Consider the following 20,381-nt stretch of genomic DNA (forward strand, 5'->3'; position numbering starts at 1 on the left):
CAGGGCTTAAGACCTGCTCTGGGGAACAACTGCTTCCCCTTAGCTTAGGGGGCTGTAATGTCTTTGACACCAGCAGTCATTACATCAAACCCATGCTGCAGATCTATTTGTATGACTAACTACAACCACATTTTGAATTAAGGAAAGGAACAGTGGCTTAGTAAGCAGCTTGCCATGACAGCTTGGAAGGCATTCTACCCAGCACTGTGTGACTTGGTACTGTCCTTTTAAGAAGCCCAATCTGGCACACGGTTTAACAAGCTTGGAGAGCTCACAGGGCCAGCTGAGAAGAGAAGCTGTAGAAGCATGCCCTGGTGATCATTAGCATTTGGTAGCCCAGCCAGGGCAGAACTTCAGCAGCATGATTCAAGCAGCCCCCTTAGGCACGATAACCAGCAACTGCGCATGAGTCTATTGCCAGTCACCTACCTCTAAGATGTTGCATAATTAGTGGGAAGCATGGTGGTCTCGTCCAGTGGAGGTTCTCCACTCTCAGAAAAGTATCGTCTTGGAAAGATTAAGCCCACAGTGTGTCCACCACACTACTGACACTCCAGTCCACTTTAGCTTATCTTCTCCACCTCTTCTGTCTGCTTTGTCTAAGTTGGACCCAGAGTTATTTCCCCACTCCTTTTGCACGCATTGCAAAAACTATGTAACAGGCATGCTGAACCTTGGACAGCCCATTTTGGGGAGGCTCTTGGGGTCACATTCTAGTGGCAGGTATGGTCAAGGTCAAAAGAGCTTGAGCCAAAATTTCAGCATACTTTAGCTTAAAGCTCTTACTGCCTTTAAGTTTTAGGAAAGGCATTTTGCTCTTTAGGAAAGAGGGAAAAACTGCACAAAAGCTAGAAAAGCCACAGGTGAAGTATACTGAGGGGACATGATCCTCTGTTAGGCCATAACAGGACTCTGGGCTCAAGGAGAGCCCAGGGCTTCAAGGCTCAGTGTTCCTGGCCTTCCTACATAATCTGGGCACCACTTTGCCGAAATCCCTTCAAAGCTTGGAGCTCAGGGTCCTGTTCAAGAGCTTGTCACTCCTCCTGCCTAGAACATCCACCCTGACCACCAAAGTCTTCACTGTAGCCAAAGTAACCACTTGCCAGCAGCTTTCCTCAAGGCTTTCTTCACTGTATCCACACAGGAGTGCGAAAAAGCTGCCCTTTCCCCCATTTGAGAGGTAAGAGTGAGCATCTTTATGTACATTGAGGAATCTCAGTATTTTGCAACTCTGAAGTTCAAACTAGACTGAATGCCATTCAGTAATTAACAACTGTATGATTTTTCTCTTTGTTTTACTAACCAAAAAAACAAAAAAGAGTTGTTTTGTACATGTTATTTCTAAATACATGTAGCTAAGAATTTTGCTAGGGAATTTTCTTGTGCATGAAACACAGAAACACAGAAACAGAGCAAGTCAGAAGGGACCTCCCGGGCCATCTAGTCTGACCTCCGGCACCAGCCGGCTCCGCTCACGACATGCCCACCATGTGGACGTCCAGCCTACCCTTGAACACCCGCACCGATGGGGCCTCAACGACCTCTCGTGGAAGCCCATTCCACACCCTCGGGGTCCTGACTGTCAGGAAGTGCTTCCTGGCATCCAAATGGAACCTGGGTTCCCTGAGCTTTGCTCCACTGGAGCGTGTCCTGCCTTCCTCTGCAGGGGAGAACAGGTCTCTACCCATCTCCATGTGACATCCCCTCACATACCTGTATGTCGCCAACAGATCCCCTCTGAGTCTCCTCTTCTCCAGGCTGAAGAGACCCAGTTCCCTCAGTCTTGCCTCATACGGCATCCCCTGCAAACCGGCCACCAACCTTGTGGCCCTACGCTGCTCTGACTCCAACCTGGCTATATCCTTTCTGTAATGAGGGGCCCAAAACTGAACACAATACTCCAGTTGCAGGCGCACCAGAGTCGTGTAGAGTGGTAGTAATACCTCTCTTGATCTAGAAGCCACACTTCTGGCTATGCAACCAAGGGTGGTGTTCGCCCTCTTGACCACCGCATCACACTGCTGACTCATGTTTAGCCTGCAGTCAACCAGTACCCCGAGGTCCCTTTCACAAGTGCTGCTCTCCAGCCACTTGTCCCCTAACCTGTACTTATGACAGGTATTCCTATGGCCCAAGTGCAAGACCTTGCACTTATCCACACTGAACGCCATCCTGTTGTCTCCTGCCCACTTCCATAGTCTGTCCAGATCCTTTTGGATCTGGAGTACCTGCTCCTCAGTTGTGGCCACTGCTCCAGTTTTAGTGTCGTCTGCGAATTTGATCAGCAGACTGTTCACCCCTTCTTCCATGTCATTAATGAAAAGATTAAACAGGATCAGCCCCAGGACAGAGCCCTGGGGGACCCCGCTTGTCACTGGCCACCATCTCGATGATTCCCCACTAATGGTTACCCTCTGCTTTCAGTCAGTCAACCATGCCCTAATCCATCGGACAGTGCTTTGGTGTATCCCAAAACTCCTCAGTTTCTCCACCAGGATATCATGGGGCACTTTGCCAAAGGCCTTGCTGAAATCCAGGTATACCACATCCACTGCATCCCCTCCATCTAGCCATCTCGAAACCTTGTTGTAGAATTCCACAAGGTTTGTCTGGCAGGACCTGTTTTTGTGGAAGCCGTGTTGTGTGGCTGTCAGCCTCCCTTCCCTATCTAGCATCACTAGATCTCTCGCTATTATGTGTCTTTCCATTGTTTTTCCTGCAATGGACTTTAGGCTAACCAGTATATAATTCCCCATGTCCTTTCTACCACCCTTTTTGAAGGTCTACAATGTATGTGCAAAATTTTGCCTATGTCATCCAATAGCTGAGGCTGAGTAGTTCACAACAGTTGATTAGTCCACAGTATTTTTAAGCATAGTTTGTATTTAAATAATTATTCTTTATTTTTTGCTTTATGGAGCCCCTGAAGCAGGAGGCATTTTCCAAATGTTGGGGAAGTTGGCACAAAATAAACTGCCACCTATGTGATCCTGTATCACTTCTGTTGCCACCTTTTTCCCCCCTGTTGACTGCTTTTTAAAAAGTAAACAGTATATGAGGGATAGATCTAGGTCAGAACCCATGTGGGGCAGGGGACAGTAACCCTTTCCCCCATACTCTGGTCACAATCTACATTGGGAGAAAAGCTTTAGATGACATGAACAGAAATTTTCCTTCCAATGCAAAGAACAGGTACAGATAGGAGGAATAATCCAATCTGGGGCTGTATCAGAGTGAAGGGTAAACCAATGTTACCTCTTTGTTCCAGTGACCATCTGGATCAGCTCACACCTCTATGCCAGCTATTTATCATGCAAAAAACCATCCACACAACTGCTAGTTGCATGAATGGTATCACACCTACTTTGACCCCCCCCCCCCCCGCTTGAAAACCAAGCACTGACCCTTGGATATAACTGTCCTTGTTTAGTAACACGCCTCAAAGGACTTTGGCAAGAGCTGCTAAGGCATTCAGTTCATGGCAGTCTTGTTTTCCATTGTAAGTATAATTGTTAGAGCCCAGCACTGTGTCTGTTGATGTCCAAAGTTCCTTTCATGCATCCCAGTGGAATTGTGAAGGAAGTCAAGTAGCTTCTTACACTTGAGTGGTTATATATCTTCATAAAACACATGGTCATAAAGCAATGAAAAACTATATACACCTAAAGAGGCACAGCTCTTATGTTTCCCTTCCCATGATAACTAAGAAACAGGCATATTTAGAAGTGAATGTAGCTAACGCACTTCTCTGCATTATTGATTTTCTTCGTTTCAAAACATATTTTGAAAAAATCAAATTCCCACATTAACAATGCATAACACTTATTAATCAACTTGGAAGGAGTGATAAATTATTTAGGACTCAATTCAAGTCGCAGTTCAAGCTACACTGTGCCTCTTAGCACTAGGAAAAGGTGTTACCCTTGGTTTGATTTTAAGAGAATCTGAATTTAAAAAAAAATGACTTGTTCTGTGTTTCCTTGCACAGAAGAACTGCCTTATTTTACCATCATCTTCACTCCAAATGTTTTATTCTGCTCTGACATACCCAGAACATCAGCTTGAAACATTTAAATAAAAACTGATCTTTGAACTTTTCTGTTTCTTCTCCTATGCCTGCCTCTGACATCACCTAGCTTGATAAAGAGTTCTTGAGAACTTGAAAGTCTCCAGTGTCTCTTGTATTCTGGTTGGTACTAACTGTGGACTTCAGTTTTTCCCCTTGGATTTTGCACAAATCCAGAATTCCACATTGAGAAAAAGAAATATCAAATTACCATCTCTTTTCTTAGTCTCTCTTTCTGTTAAGCTATTCCTTAAATAGAACGAGATAATCTAAATCAGCCTTCTGCAACTTTGTGCCTTCCAGACACATTTGGAACATTCAGCAGTCCAAAACGGCTCTGCTGGATGGGAATTCTGGGAGTTGCAGTCCAAGTGCCTCAGAAGGTTGAGGAAGGCTAATCTAGCTATTGTAACATACTACAGCTGTAATGGTCACAAATCTTCAGATTACTTCTTGTACCCAGAAGATAGTCACAAAGGACCAGTTGAGCTACAGTATGTGCAAAAGACAAGATTGTTTGTATCTTGCTTTGGTGTTTTAAGAAGTGGGCCATGTTGGGCACAGGCGGTTTCAACCTGGGTCCAAAACAGACTGTCAGTTTGGAAAACCAAAAGCTTCCTGTTGATTTGCATGGCACAATGGCTGAACAGCTACAAGGTCCTTACTTTTTGACACTGAATGATATGTGCTGGTACAGCAGCCCCTTGCAAATTGATGGTTTATCACATTTCTTTCAGAAAAATGCAGAGTGTAAATAATATTTGTATATTTAGAACATTTCTGTAACACCCAATAGCCAAAGCTGTCTGGGTAGTTCCCAAAAAGTGGGCTTTAAAGGTGCAAGGGGCCTTTAAAGACCAAGGTTATCTTTTTGTAAAGGATGTTGACAGTCCTTACCCAATAAATAAATAAATGTAAAGTAGTTGCAGGCACAGTAGCCACTTATGGGCTGATACAGCATGCAGTGCTGGAATTCAAATTTTACAGTGTAAGGAGGTTAAACAGCCATTTGCTTTCCCCTAGTTCTGCAGGCAATTGGTGTGAATTTAGTATGCATTACAGAAATATCCCTAGGTAATGAAACATTTCAAGTAGATCTGTGTGTGCCCGCACATGTCCAAGAAGAGTCTTTTTACTATTTATGTATTTATGATTCATTACATTTATATTCTGCCTTTTCTTCCTTCCAAGGTACCCAAGGAGGATTACATAAATCTCTTCCTTGTCAATCCTCCTCATAACAACCCTGTGAGCTAGGCTGGGCTGAGAGGCTATTGACTGGCCAAAAGTCACCCGGTGAGCTTCATGGCTGAGCAGGGACTAGAACTGGCTCTCCCAGTTTTCAGGTAGGGAATATATTTGCTTTCTCCTTACAGTTTTGTGAATAATTTTAATGAAAATGGTATGTAACATAGTGCTGCTGCTAAGATAAAAATATGGGGTTGCAGAGTTATGCTGAATGAAAAGAGTATCTCTATACCAGAATATTAAGGCGATATGCTTCCCTTGAGAACTAATTATTAGAAGATTACTTCTTGAAGCAGGACCACTCTGGGAAGCGCTAAATGGAGTTGGGGAATGATCAGAGAAGGAGGTAGGGCATATACCCACCCACTCTGATAGGAAATAATGTGATCTAGGTCCGTGTGTGAAAAGGAAAACAAAATTGATAACCTGAGGCAAAGACAGGCAGAGACAAGTGGCAGAGGGCTGGTTCTCTTATGCAGGCCACTGAACTTCCCAGTCTGCTGGGCATGTTTAAGCTGTATCTCCTTCTATGCTAAGCCTGCATATTTAAAGATAAGATAAATAAACTCAGCCTATGGCAATAAACCTCCAGCAACCACCTTCCAAAGAAAACCAACCCCAAGTAAACACTGCACAAGAAGAACTTCTCACTACCAGGAAGGATGGGGATAGTAGAACTATATTTATATGAAGACTTGAGTCCTCTCCATGTAGAAGAATGAATGCTCTTGCTTTGAATATCTTATGTTGATGTGAGATTATCAGACTTGAATATGCTTACAGTAAAGAAAGAAATAAGAATGGGTTTTGCTTTTGTTTTAATAACAACTAACCAAGCTGGAAGCCACACAGCATTCTGACTGATTATCTACTATGGGTAAGCATTATCGTAACATGACTTAGAAGACTGAAAGCTCAAGCAAACAGCAGCAAGAGGCTTCTCAGTGAAAGGCAAAAGCTGGATGTGTTTTCAAAATGATCAAAGGCAAAAAGTACTAATAGCCATTTTGGCAGGATCTAGAATAAGGGTAGTTTCCAAAACAACCCCCTCAAAACCAAAACTCAGCAGTAAATGCACTTCTACCAGCAGCTTCTGCATCAGCAGAAAACCCCTATGATAGAAATTATGCCGTATGCCCTGTCCTTTCCCTTCATCCTCAACAAAGCCCATCCTCCACATGGCAAAATTGTGGGGATGTGCTGCCATGCAAACTCTCACTGGAACATGACAAGATCTCTGGACAAGCTCTTAGTGGTGAAAGTTCAAGCATCTGAACTTGAGGGAAAGGAGGAAATTGAGAAATGTCTGATAGTTGAGCAATCAAATTCAGTCATTTCCTCCACTGTGCATGCACACACCCACACCTATATTATGTGAGGGGTTCAGTGGGACATTGCCTATTGACTTTATGCCCGCTGTCACATCTTCCCTGCCGCACACAGACATATATCTATTCTGGCATGAATGCATGCAAACTGCTTAAATACACACCTACATTTAAATATACTTTCATGTAAACACACTGGTAATGCAGCATGAGCAGCCAACCATTCTATTTATCTACAGAAAAGGACAGAATAGAAGAATGACTCTGATTGACTGAAATAAAACAGATGGTATAGATAAGGTGAAAAGATAATGCAAGGCCAAGCCTTCCAGGCTGTCTGTATCTCAGAATGGAAGTGAATATGGGAGATTTCACATATTCTGAAGAAAAATTACCTGAACAAGTATAGAAACGCTTTCTTTGGAAAGACCAACCTGTGTGTGAGAACAGACTGTAAGGTCTGATCGGTGGTTGAAAGATCCACAGAGATAAAGTGAAACGCTAATGAAATGGGGGCAATACAGTAAGTTCTTACTGTGACCAAAGCCCTGAACACCAGAGAGCCTTGTTCCCCTACGAACAGACCCCAGTATGTGGTCAGCAGATCGCACCCATCTGGAGTGCGATGGTGGAACAGCAGTCAACACATACAGTTCTGCTTCCCCTCTGCATCAGGACAATTTGGTGAACTGCATCAACTAGTCTCCCTGCTCCCTCAACTGCCACCAGAAGGGTGACTGAGGAAGCATCTTGCCCTGAGGGGATGGGAGAAGCTTAAGTGGAAAGAGAAGCTGCAGAAAAGAAAAGGCACTTGGCATGTACCCTCTCTGCTACCCTTATTAGTGGAGAATAACTCAAGTGCTAGCAGTGTGACTTCTTACTTAAGGAAATATCCACTTGGGGGTGCTCCTTGACCCGAAGCTGACCTTGGAAGCTCAAGTGTCGGCCATGGCGAGAAGCGCTTTCCATCAGCTTCGGATGATCCATCAGTTGCGTCCCTACCTGGAGGACGATTGCCTGGTGACAGTGATGCATGCATTGGTCACTTCCCGATTAGACTTCTGCAACACGCTCTACATGGGGCTGCTCCTGAAGACGGTCTGGATACTTCAATTGGTGCAAAATAAAGCTGCCAGGTTGCTGATGGGGACTGGGTGTTGTTCTCATATAACCCCCATCCTTTGTCAGCTTCATTGGCTCCCCATTGAAGTCCGGACCCAATTCAAGGTGCTGGTGCTTACCTATAAAGCCCTAAACGGCTTGGGACCTGGATACCTGAAGGAGCGCCTCCGTCCATACTTGCCCTCCTGCCCTCTAAGATCGGCGGCAGAGGCCCTTCTCCGGGAACCCTCCGTGAAGGAAACAGGTGGGTGAATACCCGGAGGAGGGCCTTCTCTGTGGTGGCACCCCATCTGTGGAATGCACTCCCCAGAGAGGTCTGCCTGGCGCTGTCATTATATGCTTTTCAGCGCTGTCATTATATGCTTTTCAGCGCTGTCATTATATGCTTTTTAATTGATTGTTAAATTATTTATTGCTTTTATCTAACTCGGGGATGTTTCCAATTCTGTATATTTTTGTATATTGTTATTTATTTGATTGGAAGCTGCTCCGAGGCTTATGCAAATGGGGCGGCATACAAACACTCCAAATAAACAAACAAACAAACAAATATCATATACTATGACAGCCACAAGCACTCCAAATAAATAAATAAATAAATAAATGCTATGATAGCCACCACAGTCAGCATATACAGCAATCTATTTGACATTATTACACTTTCTGATTTCACTGGGGAGACACCAACGAAAGATCACAAGAAAAACAAAGCCCAGTTGAACTAAACTGTAGCAACTACAATAAATACTTTTAAACCTTGTTTTTGTGGGTCACTCAATTAAATTAGCTTGTTTAGGAGGAGTTTGCTCTTCCACCCACTCTGCAAGAACAGGAATGCGGGGCTGAAGAGAAGCACATTCTGGGATATCCATCCAGCAGGAGACTAAGGGCTGCTGGGTTGCGTGGATTTGTGTATGTGAGGGAGAGAGGGAGGGAAAGACCAGGGCAAAGAGACTTTTGCTTGGGACCAAGTTTGGCCCACTGGGATTTCCCCAAATAGCCTCACTCCCCTTTCTCTGGTCTCTCTTCCTTTTCCCTACCAGTTTAAAATTTGATCTGCCCTGCCTGTCATTATTATTACAGGTGGAAGATAAATCTTCTGAAGAAATGATAAGTAATATCCATTGAGAATCACAGATGAGCTTATTTACCACATTCCTCTGGGCTTAATGTGCCTGTAACACATCCATTCCCAAATCTTATGACCACTAGCCTCCCATTTGGGAGAAGCCCTGTGATGTGTCTGCCACACCACAGCTTGGAATTAGCTCCTGTCTGCTCCAGTCATGTAGTCTCACAACAAAGAATTGGGGGGGGGGGATTAATCTGATTTCACGGCGGTTTATCTTCTGTAAAATAAGGATGTGGCTTAGTGCATTGGCTCCAAGGGTGCCACATGATCCTATACACAACAGGATGCAATACAGGACATCCGCGGCCTCCTATGCCCAAATGTCATTTGGTCCCTAGCCTAGCAGAAGAGGGTCAGCACAAAATGCTTCCAGATATTTTGGTTCTCAACTCCCAGTGCTTCTAAGCACTGGCTATGTTACCCGGGGCTTACAACAAGAATAGTAATCCAGCAAGTCAGGGATGGAATTTCACCTAGAGTTCACACATGTCCCAAGTTTCTATCATTCATACATATTGCTACCCTTACAACTACAAAGGCAGATGTACGCATCAAAAATGATAGGAAATATAAATCAAAGGAAAAACTAATCTAGATTTCTAGCATTCAGACAGCTCTTGCACCCTAAACAGTTTCTGCATGTCTTGTCGGATTAGCAGAAGTAGGATTGTGCCCACTATGCAAAATGCACACCCTCAGGTTTTTTAAATAATTTCATAATGCAGTTTTTCAGTCCATCAATTCTAAGTGAATGCATGTCTGTCTGAATCTATGTATTTTTTAGATACTCCAGATATATCTAGTTAGGATACGATTTGCCATACCACTTATCAATTACAATTTTTTCTAAATTTACCCCATGGAATGCAATCTTGCCTCCTGGAGCTTCAGTCTCAAAGAGAAATGTAACTATCTTCTTAATTTCTCATTGCAGAGATTACCAAATTTAAAACAAAAAATTCATCAGCAGAGCTAAATATTTCAGATAAGACATTAGTTCTGGCCAGAATTCACTCATGCCAAGTATTTTTCCAGAAGCAGCTCTATTCAGAATGTGATTTAGCATGAGCTAAAATGATAAATAACTCTTTCTCAAGTGTATAAACTCCCATAGCAAGTACTTATCTTTGGTTAAACATGATGACAAATGTATTTCTTGGATAATATCCAGCATGGTATCTCTGTCTTTCAAATCCAAACGAAATTACATCACACATGGCAGTCTTAGCTCGTAGCCAGACTCAGAGAAACTCCAACATACTAACAAGTGCATTAATCAAAAGAAAACCATTTCATGTTTCAAATTAACCAATTCTTTTCATGTGGAACAAGGACAGTGCAATAACCTAGGAATAGCACACAGGACTGGCTTCAAATGTCTGTTCACTTATGAAACCCAGTTGATGTTCTCTGGTCAATCAATCTCTCTTAGCCTAGCCTACCTCAAAAGAATGTTGTACGGATAAAATGTAACAGGAAATCCATGTTTCCCACTCTGCACTTTAAGCAAGCAGACAGTAGTTTACATATTCAGCTCCAGTCTTCAGACTCAAAATAAATACGGGAAGGGCAAGAATGAAGACTGTTAGGCAACCATAGGAAGCCTTTTTTTTTCTCTGTCAGTGGCTGCATTTCTTCACATTTTGTTGGGGGTCCATGCTGGGAAGTGGCAGGACAAAACTGGATGAAATTACATGAAGGGCCCTCTTATGGGCCTTGGATCACAAGCTGCCCACTCCTGTGTAAGTCATTTTCACATGAAAAGATGCAATGTGTGTGTGTGTGTGTGTGTGTGTGTGTGTGTGTATAGCTAATTATAGGCTCACAATTAGACACTCTTTTGTGGTAAGAACAACTGTTGACCAGGTAAATTGACCAGGTAAGGAATCTTATTAAAAGTCAGATCATTGTTGTTGCTGCAGTTGTTGCTATTATTTAAAGCCAAAATTGACCCACCCAATGTGTGAGTTGGCAAGTAATTTTTGTTTGTGGGCTGGTTACTTCTGTGGATATATTTGAAAATCCCCTGGATTTGTTTTGTTTTGTTTTCAGTCTGTGCTGTCCCAGAGTATGCTCAGAGATCAAATCCTGACAACAGGCTTAAGAAAAAGCATTAGGCAATGTGTCCAAAGATACCTCATTTATTCCCTGACTGAAATATGGAGATTTAGGAATAGAAGAAAAAAGCTCATCTAATGTTTTGCCACCCCAAAACAAAAAGCTATTTAAGGAAGGGGAGAAAGTGGACTGTTATGTTGTAGCCTTAGGAAAGGAGGGTGCAAAACAGAGAACTGCTCAATTCTTAAGACTTTCACTGCACAATAGCTGAAAAATTTGGGAACACTAAAAATTATATGCATCTGATTCTTTAGCATCAACCAGAACACTATTTCTGAGTTATTTGTAGTTTGCAGCATGTCATACAAATTGCATGATATGGTTATTTGGAGGGTGGTTTTAATATATAAAAGTGAGAACGATGTAGTCGGTGCACTGAAAACCCTTAATGGGTTTATAAGAGTTATCAATTCATCTGCAGGCATTTAGGGAATGTTATCCAGACATCTAGCAGATCTCTGTCTCTTTCAAACTTTCTGCAGGAAAAATTGAAGGTACAGCAAGGTTCAGTATGACTCGGCACATTGCTGAAATTATTGTAATCAAATCTCACAAAATATTAACAAATAATAATACGAAAAGCTGGAGAGGGACTTTATATTTTCAAGTGTACACGCCAGCTGAACTAAGATGAGTTCATTGTTGACTTTCAGAAGTCCCACCACCCAGAAAAAAGCATCCCTCTTCCAGCCATTCATGTGTTTTCATAACCATGGAACCCAGGATACAAAGGGTCAAGCTAGAAAGACTTCAAAAATCATTCAGTCCAGTTCTCTGCGGATGCGGGAAATCCAAAATAATCTCTACCAATCCAATTTATCCTTGTTGTTCCAGCTCTCCATGTCTCCCATTTCTCCTTTTTTCAGTTATCTCCTATGCTTTACTAATATATACAGCAAGCTCCTTGGAGCCTGGTTGTGAAACGCCTTAAAGGGGCATATTTATTTGTTTTCTATACTGCCCAATAGCCAAAGCTCTCTGGGTGGGTTACAATACACTGATGTTATATAACCATAAATGGTAATAATTCTAGCAGTTTTTAAATAAGATTAATATCCACTTAATTAATAGTCCTGCTATTATTCCATGACTTTTTTTTCTTTTTTTCTGCGGCTCAAACTGGGGAAAATCACCTTTCCCCATGCCCTGAACACACAAGTAGGGAAGCAGAAATACTACCAGATAATGTGCCCTGTATAAATACAATTACTTTTTAATAAAATAAATTAAAATAATTTAAGCCTTATCAACACATTTTTTATTTTCCAGCATTATTCACCTAAGACATTTCTTTGAAATCTATGGGGGAGGGGATGGAAAAGAGGGTCGCATGGAAATAGTGAGGTGGGAAAACTGTCCCTTTATGCCAGAATGAGAGGAAGGAATTCTTTTAGGAAGGAATATTTCAAAGAAATGCACCCCACCACAGCTGGTAGGAGGGCCAGTTCCCTCCCAGTTCAAAGTATTCCTTCAACATTCTGGTAAACTTTGAAGTGGTGGCTCATCAAATATCAACATTATGGTTCCTAATGAAACTTCAGAAACAAAAAATGATTCTGCAGTGAAGGTCTCAGAAGGCAGGTAAGGGTTAATGAAATGAGTTGGTTCAGAGGCAACTCCTGGCACCAGGAAGAAGTGAGTAGTTTATGCACCAGTGCTTATCATAAAGGACATCTGGCTGGTGTTATTGCCCTGATCTTTAGAGGTGTAAATTGCTGGCAGCTGAGGGGAGCAGGAGGGAGAAGGGCCTCTTAGGACTGGCATCACCCCGTTATCAGGGCAAGGGGGCTAAAAACTCTCAGCTTTGGAAGGTTCATTTCCTGTCAAGCTCTAGCTCTGCCAGAGGCCTTTGTCTCTGACCTGCTTCTGAGACCACTGATGTGAAGAGTCCCGTATTAGGTAAATAAGGAATATGGTTAGCTTTTTTTCTTTAATTTTGGTGGTACACCAAGGAGTACTGACGCTTGGAACTGCAACACCAGCCAGCCTTGGCACTTTTGTGCTGTTGTTGCCTTCCCTTTGCCCTTTACCTCTTCTCTTCTGTATCCTAGTCCCCATTCCCGTTCCTCTTCGTTTTAACAAACTTTTACTCTGATTTAGTGTTCAGGTAAGTGGTGGTGCTAAATCCAGTGTATAGACTGCAGGGCTTGATCCAAGACCTGGGCTGGTTTGGCCCAGTGGTAGAATGGTGAAGAAGGCTCCCTTAGGCCTTCCATTACAGCCTCCTCATTGACTCTGATTATTACAGTTCAAATGCCAGCCAAATGGACCCTGAGTTTCACCTGCATGAACAGGGAAAGCTGTTAAAGCTAGCACAGGAAATCCAGGAGTTTAGACTTACTTGTAATCTGAGCTTCCGTAAGAAAACACAGAGCCAAATCTAGAACAGTGCACGGGAGCACTGGGAAATCTATGTCAATTACTACTGAACTGATGAACAGGATTTGTATCAATCAAGCTTCTTAAACAGAAAACAGACATGCCATTCTCAGCTGTACAAAGTTTTCTAAGTGCAAAACTTGCAATTTTCTTTTTCCTTTTCCAAGTGCAAAACTTGTCTGATCAGCTTTGGGAAATCAAGCACTTTACCATGCCTTTAGGCTAATTCACTTTAAAACAATCAACAATTGACATGCAACAACTTCAGCACAGCCACACTATTTTAATATCACTGTGGCCTGCAGTCCAGAGAACATGGTAGTATGCACACTGATAAAGAGATCAAACCCAATTATAATCTAGAACAATATTGTTCCTCTTCCAAGTTATACGTCCAGCGTTATTGTTGAAAATGAGCTACCAACTGTCAAATACATCAAAGAATGACTATCAATTGAAGTCTGACTAGTGCACTGGTATAACCTCCATCCTAGGATGTGTCTATGCAAAGAAGTTCAAATAGGTTCAATTCTCAACTTCTAAAGAAGTTAAGCAATTATGGTAACTAGTCAAAACATTTAAGACCATTTCAACTGATAATCCAAACACTAGCACTAAAGCTATCTTAACCTTCAGCGCTAGAAACTCAGGTTTAATGTAATAACACTGTATGTATTCTGCTAGCTATACAATACTGCCATGGCCCAATCTAGCAATGAATTTCCCACAAATTCTAATTTGCTCAGGGACCCAGGAGCTGTGTCAGGCTTTACCGGAATTCACTAACATTTGACCACTTTAGACAGCTAGAGAACTATAAAGCAGGAGATCAACTGGCCTTCAGAAGGCTCACATAACCGAAGTAACTAATCAACAGGGACATCAAGTGGTCAAGGGCTAAAAAGTGTAATTCTCATTGGAGAATGATCCTGAACTAGGAAAATGTTCCAGCTCTAGGTGCTTGGCTTAAACCTCCAGTCAGGCTCAGAGAGAAATGTACTGCTATAATTGTGTGTGGGGTTTTTTTGTGCTGTTCTTCTTCTAAGGAGTTATCAGCAGTGTACATGTCACTATTCCCCACTTTATCTTCAAAAGAACCCTGTGTGGTAAGTTAGACAGAGATGCCTGATCCTGTCTAATCCTGAAAGTTAAGCAGGGTCAGGCCTGGTTGAAATCTGGATGGGTGACTTAATGTTGCAAATCACCCAGAGCTTCAGGTACAGAAATGTATAATAATTAATAATAATAATAATACCACCACCACCACCTGACAACAGAAACAGTAGGCATTAGTGGCACTATTGAATACTGTAAGATGTCTTGATACTGTTTCAGTTTTTCATCAAAACCAACATGATGTTTTCTCTCTCGTGGAAGGCAGCTGAAAATAACCCCCTGCAATCTTGCATCTCTTGCATTTTTGCAATCTTGCATTTCAAAACACTATCTTGCAAAAGAATATAAATAGAATTTTTTAAATTTGATTTCAACAGGAAGACTTTGCCAATGCAACCTAAACCCCTGGGAGAAAGGCAGAATTCTTCTGATTAAGACATCCTGGACACCTCATTTCAGTTATTTAAACTGCATCAACTCTTGTGCTTTTCAAGTTACACAAGTCAGATGGTTATTTTCAGCTGCCTTCCACAACAAATGCACTTTCTTCTTCAAGTGATGAAGCATTGAAACAGGATATAATCTGGCATTCCCATCCAGAACAATTGAACCCTTCACCTCAAATTCACATTCACGGTTGTATATGTTGAATCTATAGAGCAATATCTGGCCACAACGTGTGGCATCTTTACATGTGCTTCTCATGCATTAATGCTGTAACATATTGTATTGCCACCATTTTTAGCAGCATTACCATCTTAACTTTCTTTATAGGTTCCTTTGCCCTTTCTCCGTATTTTGGGGACCCCGTTCTTTGCACATGTAAGGATTCCCTGACAGCCTCCCTTAAAATCTCGGCTATGAATACCTGGACAGTTTGGGAAAATACAGTCATGATAGGTACTTAGATTTACAGAATATTGTTTTGCTTTCACCTAACTCTAATGCTTTTAACTACAAGGAAATAGTCACTTATCTATGTATGCAGCTTGGAAGGGCCAGTGCTGGGTTCCCACTAGTTTGTGAGCTTTTAGTGAACGTTATTGCTATTGCTGTACCTATGCAGACACTTTAATGAAGAACTTACTGACAACATCAGGGCAATACAATTGCTCAGGAAGAATAAAGACACACTGAAGGTTTCTAACATCTACTCTTGGCGAAAAGAATGGACAGTGTCCCCTCATCAAATCTCTGAATATCCCTGAGTGATTATGCTCTGTTTTAACCGCTACCAGCCTGACATGCAGAACAACTGCCTGAGAAGGGTCCTTTGCGAAGCTGGCTGATGTCAGCTGAGCAGCTTGGCTGTCTTAAATAGAAGGCTGGGCTTTGCTATTCAGTTGTGTAGACCAAAAATGGTGCACACTAGTAAACCTCCTGTGCGGTAACTTCAAAAAACTCCTACTGTATATACAAAATAAGTGATTCCATGTCAACATTTAGCATCCTCAAGAACTCCCAGGAATCCCAGTGGCTGGTTGCCTGAAGTCAGAATTTCCATTGACCATCGGTCATGAACAGAAAGAGTAATCCTGCAATTCCATTTATAGATAGTCATTCTTGACAAATTCCTCCAACAGCATCATGGAACAGAACTAAGTTTCATCACACTGTCATGTATCCTGTCACTGTCACTAAAACAAAGTTATACCAAGGATATAAAAATGAACCCAAAGGAAAGGGTAAAACTTGGGCTATATAGTTTGCCTATGTAGATGGCCCAATATAGTCCATGGCACTAATGGATCAGGGCACACTGTGCTTTTCCAAAGCAAAAAATTAACTTGACAGATGTAACAAACAAACAAACAAACCAATCCATGTTCAAGGATGATTCTCTCAAGATGTCCAGGATTCAGAGATGTGCCACTGGAAGCTGGTGGCAACCAGTCTCAGTAGAGCTATGCATCTATTCTGGGCTTTAGTCCGAACACTGAAGGAGCTATCCATGGTGCTGAACCCAACCCTCAATTCACAACTCAGGGTGGAATCACACTGGAGTCACTACCAGCCTTCCCTAACTTGGTGCCCCCCCCCCTCGACTTATAGGAGTGCCCTAGAACTACAAGAATTCCTGACTATTGTCTACATTGGGCTGGGGCTGACAAGAGCTGAAGTCCAACCCATTTAAAGGATCCTTTGCACATTATACAAGAATCGCAAATCAAATGCACGCTGTCTGTTGCTTCTTTTATTTACTATCTGGGATTTCCATCACACTGAAAAAGAAGTCTAGCAGCACTATGGGTAAGGAATAGAGCTTCTCTCAGTCTCCAGAGTCTACTGAATATTAACATCAGATGCTAACATCCTCCTTGGTTTGATTTAGGAGGGCTTGCTTTCTTAGCAAATACAGTTTCATGTGCACTTGTGTTTTCAGGAATTAGAATTTCACCTCATTGTGGCACATTTCTTATGTGCTATTTGTTTTCCATTTCTTAGGAAGCAATCAGTTCATACCCCACATCGTTTAAAAGGTTATCAGACTTGGCTTCAGGAGCAAATGCTCAACTAAGCCACCACGCATAACCTATCTTTCCTTAAGCCTCATCTAAACAGGAAAGAATGTGCAACATCATCTGAGCAAAAAATGCCCTAATATGGCAGAGAGTTAAATGCCCTGAGAATTAAGTGCTCTTTATAAAAGCTGTGCTAATTTTAGAGGGAAAGAGTAAAGAAAGAGATTTAACTCATTTTCCTGTACCATTCTGCAAAGATGTTGCGTTATAAACATCGTCCAGATCTTGGATACTGGAGGCATCTGTTGAATCTTGATCGTTGGCTACAATTCCTACTGAAGAAAGGCTAGAAATAAAGGATTGCATCCTTTTTGCATAAATATCTCTAATATTAAAATAATGGAGCTCATTTGCTTTCTCCTTGGGATTGTTGTTGCCCTGGTCCACATCAATATCCTTCTGCTTCTGATAGTATTTTGAAAATTTGTTGAAGATGATGGTAATGGGAAGAGCCACCACTAAGATTCCACAGATAATGCAGGTTGTGCCAATGATCTTTCCTGCAAGGGTGACTGGGAAGGTGTCCCCATAGCCAACAGTAGTCATGCTGATCGTGGCCCACCACCAACAGACTGGGATACTATGAAGCTCTGATGTGTCATCATCTTTTTCCACTGAGTAGACTAGAACAGAAAAAATAGAAATCCCAACAGCCAAGAACAAAAGCAAAAGTCCAACCTCATGGTAGCTGTGCCTCAATGTTGCACCCAGGGACCGCAGTCCAACAGAGTGCCTAGCTAACTTTAGTATACGGAATATTCTCATCAAGCGTAGAATTTGGACGACTTTCCCCATATTTTCAATATCTTCACTTTCTTCCTCCTTTGTATCCACTGCCAAAGTGGCATAAAATGGAATAATGGAGACAAAATCAATAATATTCAAGGGGTTCTTCCAGAACTTCTTCTGACTTGGAGCAACAGCCAACCTGATAATAAGCTCAGAAGTGAACCAGACAATGCATATGATCTCTACAACTTCCAGAATAGGGTCTTCAATCTCTCTTTCATTGGCATCAAATTTTTGGAACTCTGGCATACTGTGGATGCACATGGTTACAATGGATGCTAGGACCACACCCAGTGAGGAAACAGCAATCAGCTTTGCTGACAAACAATACGCAGGGTTCTCCATTCGGATCCATATTTTCTTGCGTAAGTTCCCAAACCACAGTTTATCAAACTTCTCAAGCTCCTTTTCAAATATGGATGACTCTTCTTCAGAAGAGTCCAGACTTCCATCATTGCTCTTCTGATCCCACTCTTTCTCTGGGTTTTCTTCTTTCCTTTCTTGGTACCGATTGCTGCAGCATGAATCAATGAAGAGTTCATTGATCCCCCAGTATTCTATTTCCTGGCAGAAGGAGAAGACACAAAGCTCTTCCATAACATGGAGTTTACCCGTGTAATAAAAATTGAGCACATATCTGAATAAGGAAGGGTTTCGATCAAAGTAATATTCCTTGTCTGCAACACTATAGTCATCACAAAGTTCCAGGATAGCCTCTTCCGAATGGCAATTTAGCAGCTTCCCAAGTCTTGTATGGGGAAATCGGAGTAATGTACTTTGGCCAATGGACTGCTTAAAACCACCTACATTCAAATTGACAAGCTCCTCATCTTGTCCTGGTCTGTGAAAGAATTCGCCATACACCATTTTGAATGCTGTAAGCTCTGGGTCCCGCTTGCAAGGCACATAATATTGCACGGGAAACCTACAAAGAAACACAAGCTCTCCTTAAGTAATTCAGTCCAGTTTTGTTCTTGGTGCAATTGCTTTTCATCTCTACTGTGAGAACTTACATTAAAAAAAATAGCGAAGATCTAAAAATGTCACAGACAGCACTAAACATTTTCAGTGCGGCAAAATTAAATTACTTAGATGGTCAGTTTAATCAGACTTCGCAAGCTTGAATAAAATTAAGTCTGATTTACAGTCTTATCTACCCTCCCACCCATCCTGGAGTGGAGAAAAGATTTAAATTGATTAACCTTGTCCTGCAGTTGTATCATATTTAAATTAATGTTCAATCTTTCAGAAAATTAAAGGGTCTCTCAGGTAGGCTTACTCTAATGAATCTCACTAGAAAAAAGAATTGCCTTCAAAATGCATTTGTTTTCCTAGTTACAAATTTACTTTCCAGAAACTTTATTATTCTGTTTAATTACCTGAATATTAAACCCTTTCTCACATCTGAACATGAAATAAGTATCCTATCCCTCCCTCACACTGCCTATAACACCTGATGGACTTTTGGTATATAGGCAGTCCCTGGATTATGAACAAGTTGTGTTCCTAAGAAAATGGAAATTAGTATTTAAGTTGAATTTTTATGTAAGTCAAATCATGTATAGTCAGCCCTCCACATTCACAGGATGTTAGGGGTGCAGGACTCCCGTGAAAGTAGAAAAACTGTGAATATCTCTACCCCCACTCACCAAAACTTACCAGTGCCTCCTCTTTGCAGCAAGGAAATACTAGAGAGATTTCCCTCTCTGGATGGGCAGGGCAATCCGGCTTTAGAGGCCTCCCTCTCTACCCTTTCACTTCTTCTTTCTCTATGGTGATGTTTTGGAGGCCTTCATTCTCTTCCCCTCCTCTCTCTATGGTGATTATAATTTCCTGCAGTAGGCCTTTAACTCAAATTTTTAAATTAATAGGCTTTGTGGCAGTTCATTTATAAGTATTGGTTGTTTATAACTTGCACATTCATAACCCAGAGACTGCCTGCAATTCCTCCTTGTGAGGGGAGGAGGAATTACTAGATGTATACTATATGCACCCTATATCTCATAATAAATGAGGTGCATTTCGGGGAGGAATAGACATTCGCTCCTCACCATGAAAACACTTTCAAAATGGGCTGGGCATTTTGTCATGGTCTTGGTTTCGAACATTTAGTTGGACATCAAATTTGGGAAGGAGCTAGAGACCTCAGGCAGCTCTACAATTTAGTCCATGAAAAAGCTGGGTATAGCCTCAGATGGTAAAGCAGCCACTGGAGCCAATAAGATACCAAGATCTAGTAGCTATGCTCCTGCAAGAAGGTCACCTGAACCTCACTTTGCAAAAGCCTTACTGAGCCATGGTGCCATCTACCCAGTCTTACACATGCTGCCTCCTCTCAGCAGTGATTCAAGAATGGAAGATGGAAAGTCATGAAACAACAAAGCAACAATGGAGGCGTGAGACTCGTGGCTAAAAAGTACTCTGTGAGGATTTCTCCTCTCCAGTTTGGTTGGAACCTAGGAAAGGCAACAGAAGTTGGTATTAGGAGATAGGCTTGCTCTGGTCTGGGAATGTGTTGAACTGTTACATGCATGGACGCTGGCCTGGTCTTATGGATCATT

At 42.0% G+C, this 20,381-nt stretch overlaps 1 protein-coding gene and 1 long non-coding RNA gene across 2 annotated transcripts in view; both read right to left on the bottom strand.

The window, feature by feature from the left end:
- LOC123030878 overlaps positions 1-20,381 on the bottom strand; it is a 47,834-nt gene that overhangs the window by 4,459 nt on the left and 22,994 nt on the right. The gene's annotated exons all lie outside the window — the stretch shown is intronic.
- Positions 16,848-18,701, bottom strand: KCNS3 (potassium voltage-gated channel modifier subfamily S member 3). Its single transcript, XM_044445174.1, has one exon. The coding sequence runs from the start codon at positions 18,685-18,687 to the stop codon at positions 17,203-17,205; it is 1,485 nt and encodes a 494-aa protein (XP_044301109.1). The 5' UTR covers positions 18,688-18,701; the 3' UTR covers positions 16,848-17,202.

This window comes from Varanus komodoensis, unplaced genomic scaffold (genome assembly GCF_004798865.1).
Source record: "Varanus komodoensis strain SLA01 unplaced genomic scaffold, ASM479886v1 scaffold47, whole genome shotgun sequence".
NCBI lineage: Eukaryota > Metazoa > Chordata > Lepidosauria > Squamata > Varanidae > Varanus > Varanus komodoensis.

Bases quoted from the DNA above. Each gene is read 5' to 3' on its own strand.
- KCNS3 (XM_044445174.1), bottom strand. From the start codon at position 18,687: ATGGTGTATGGCGAATTCTTTCACAGACCAGGACAAGATGAGGAGCTT.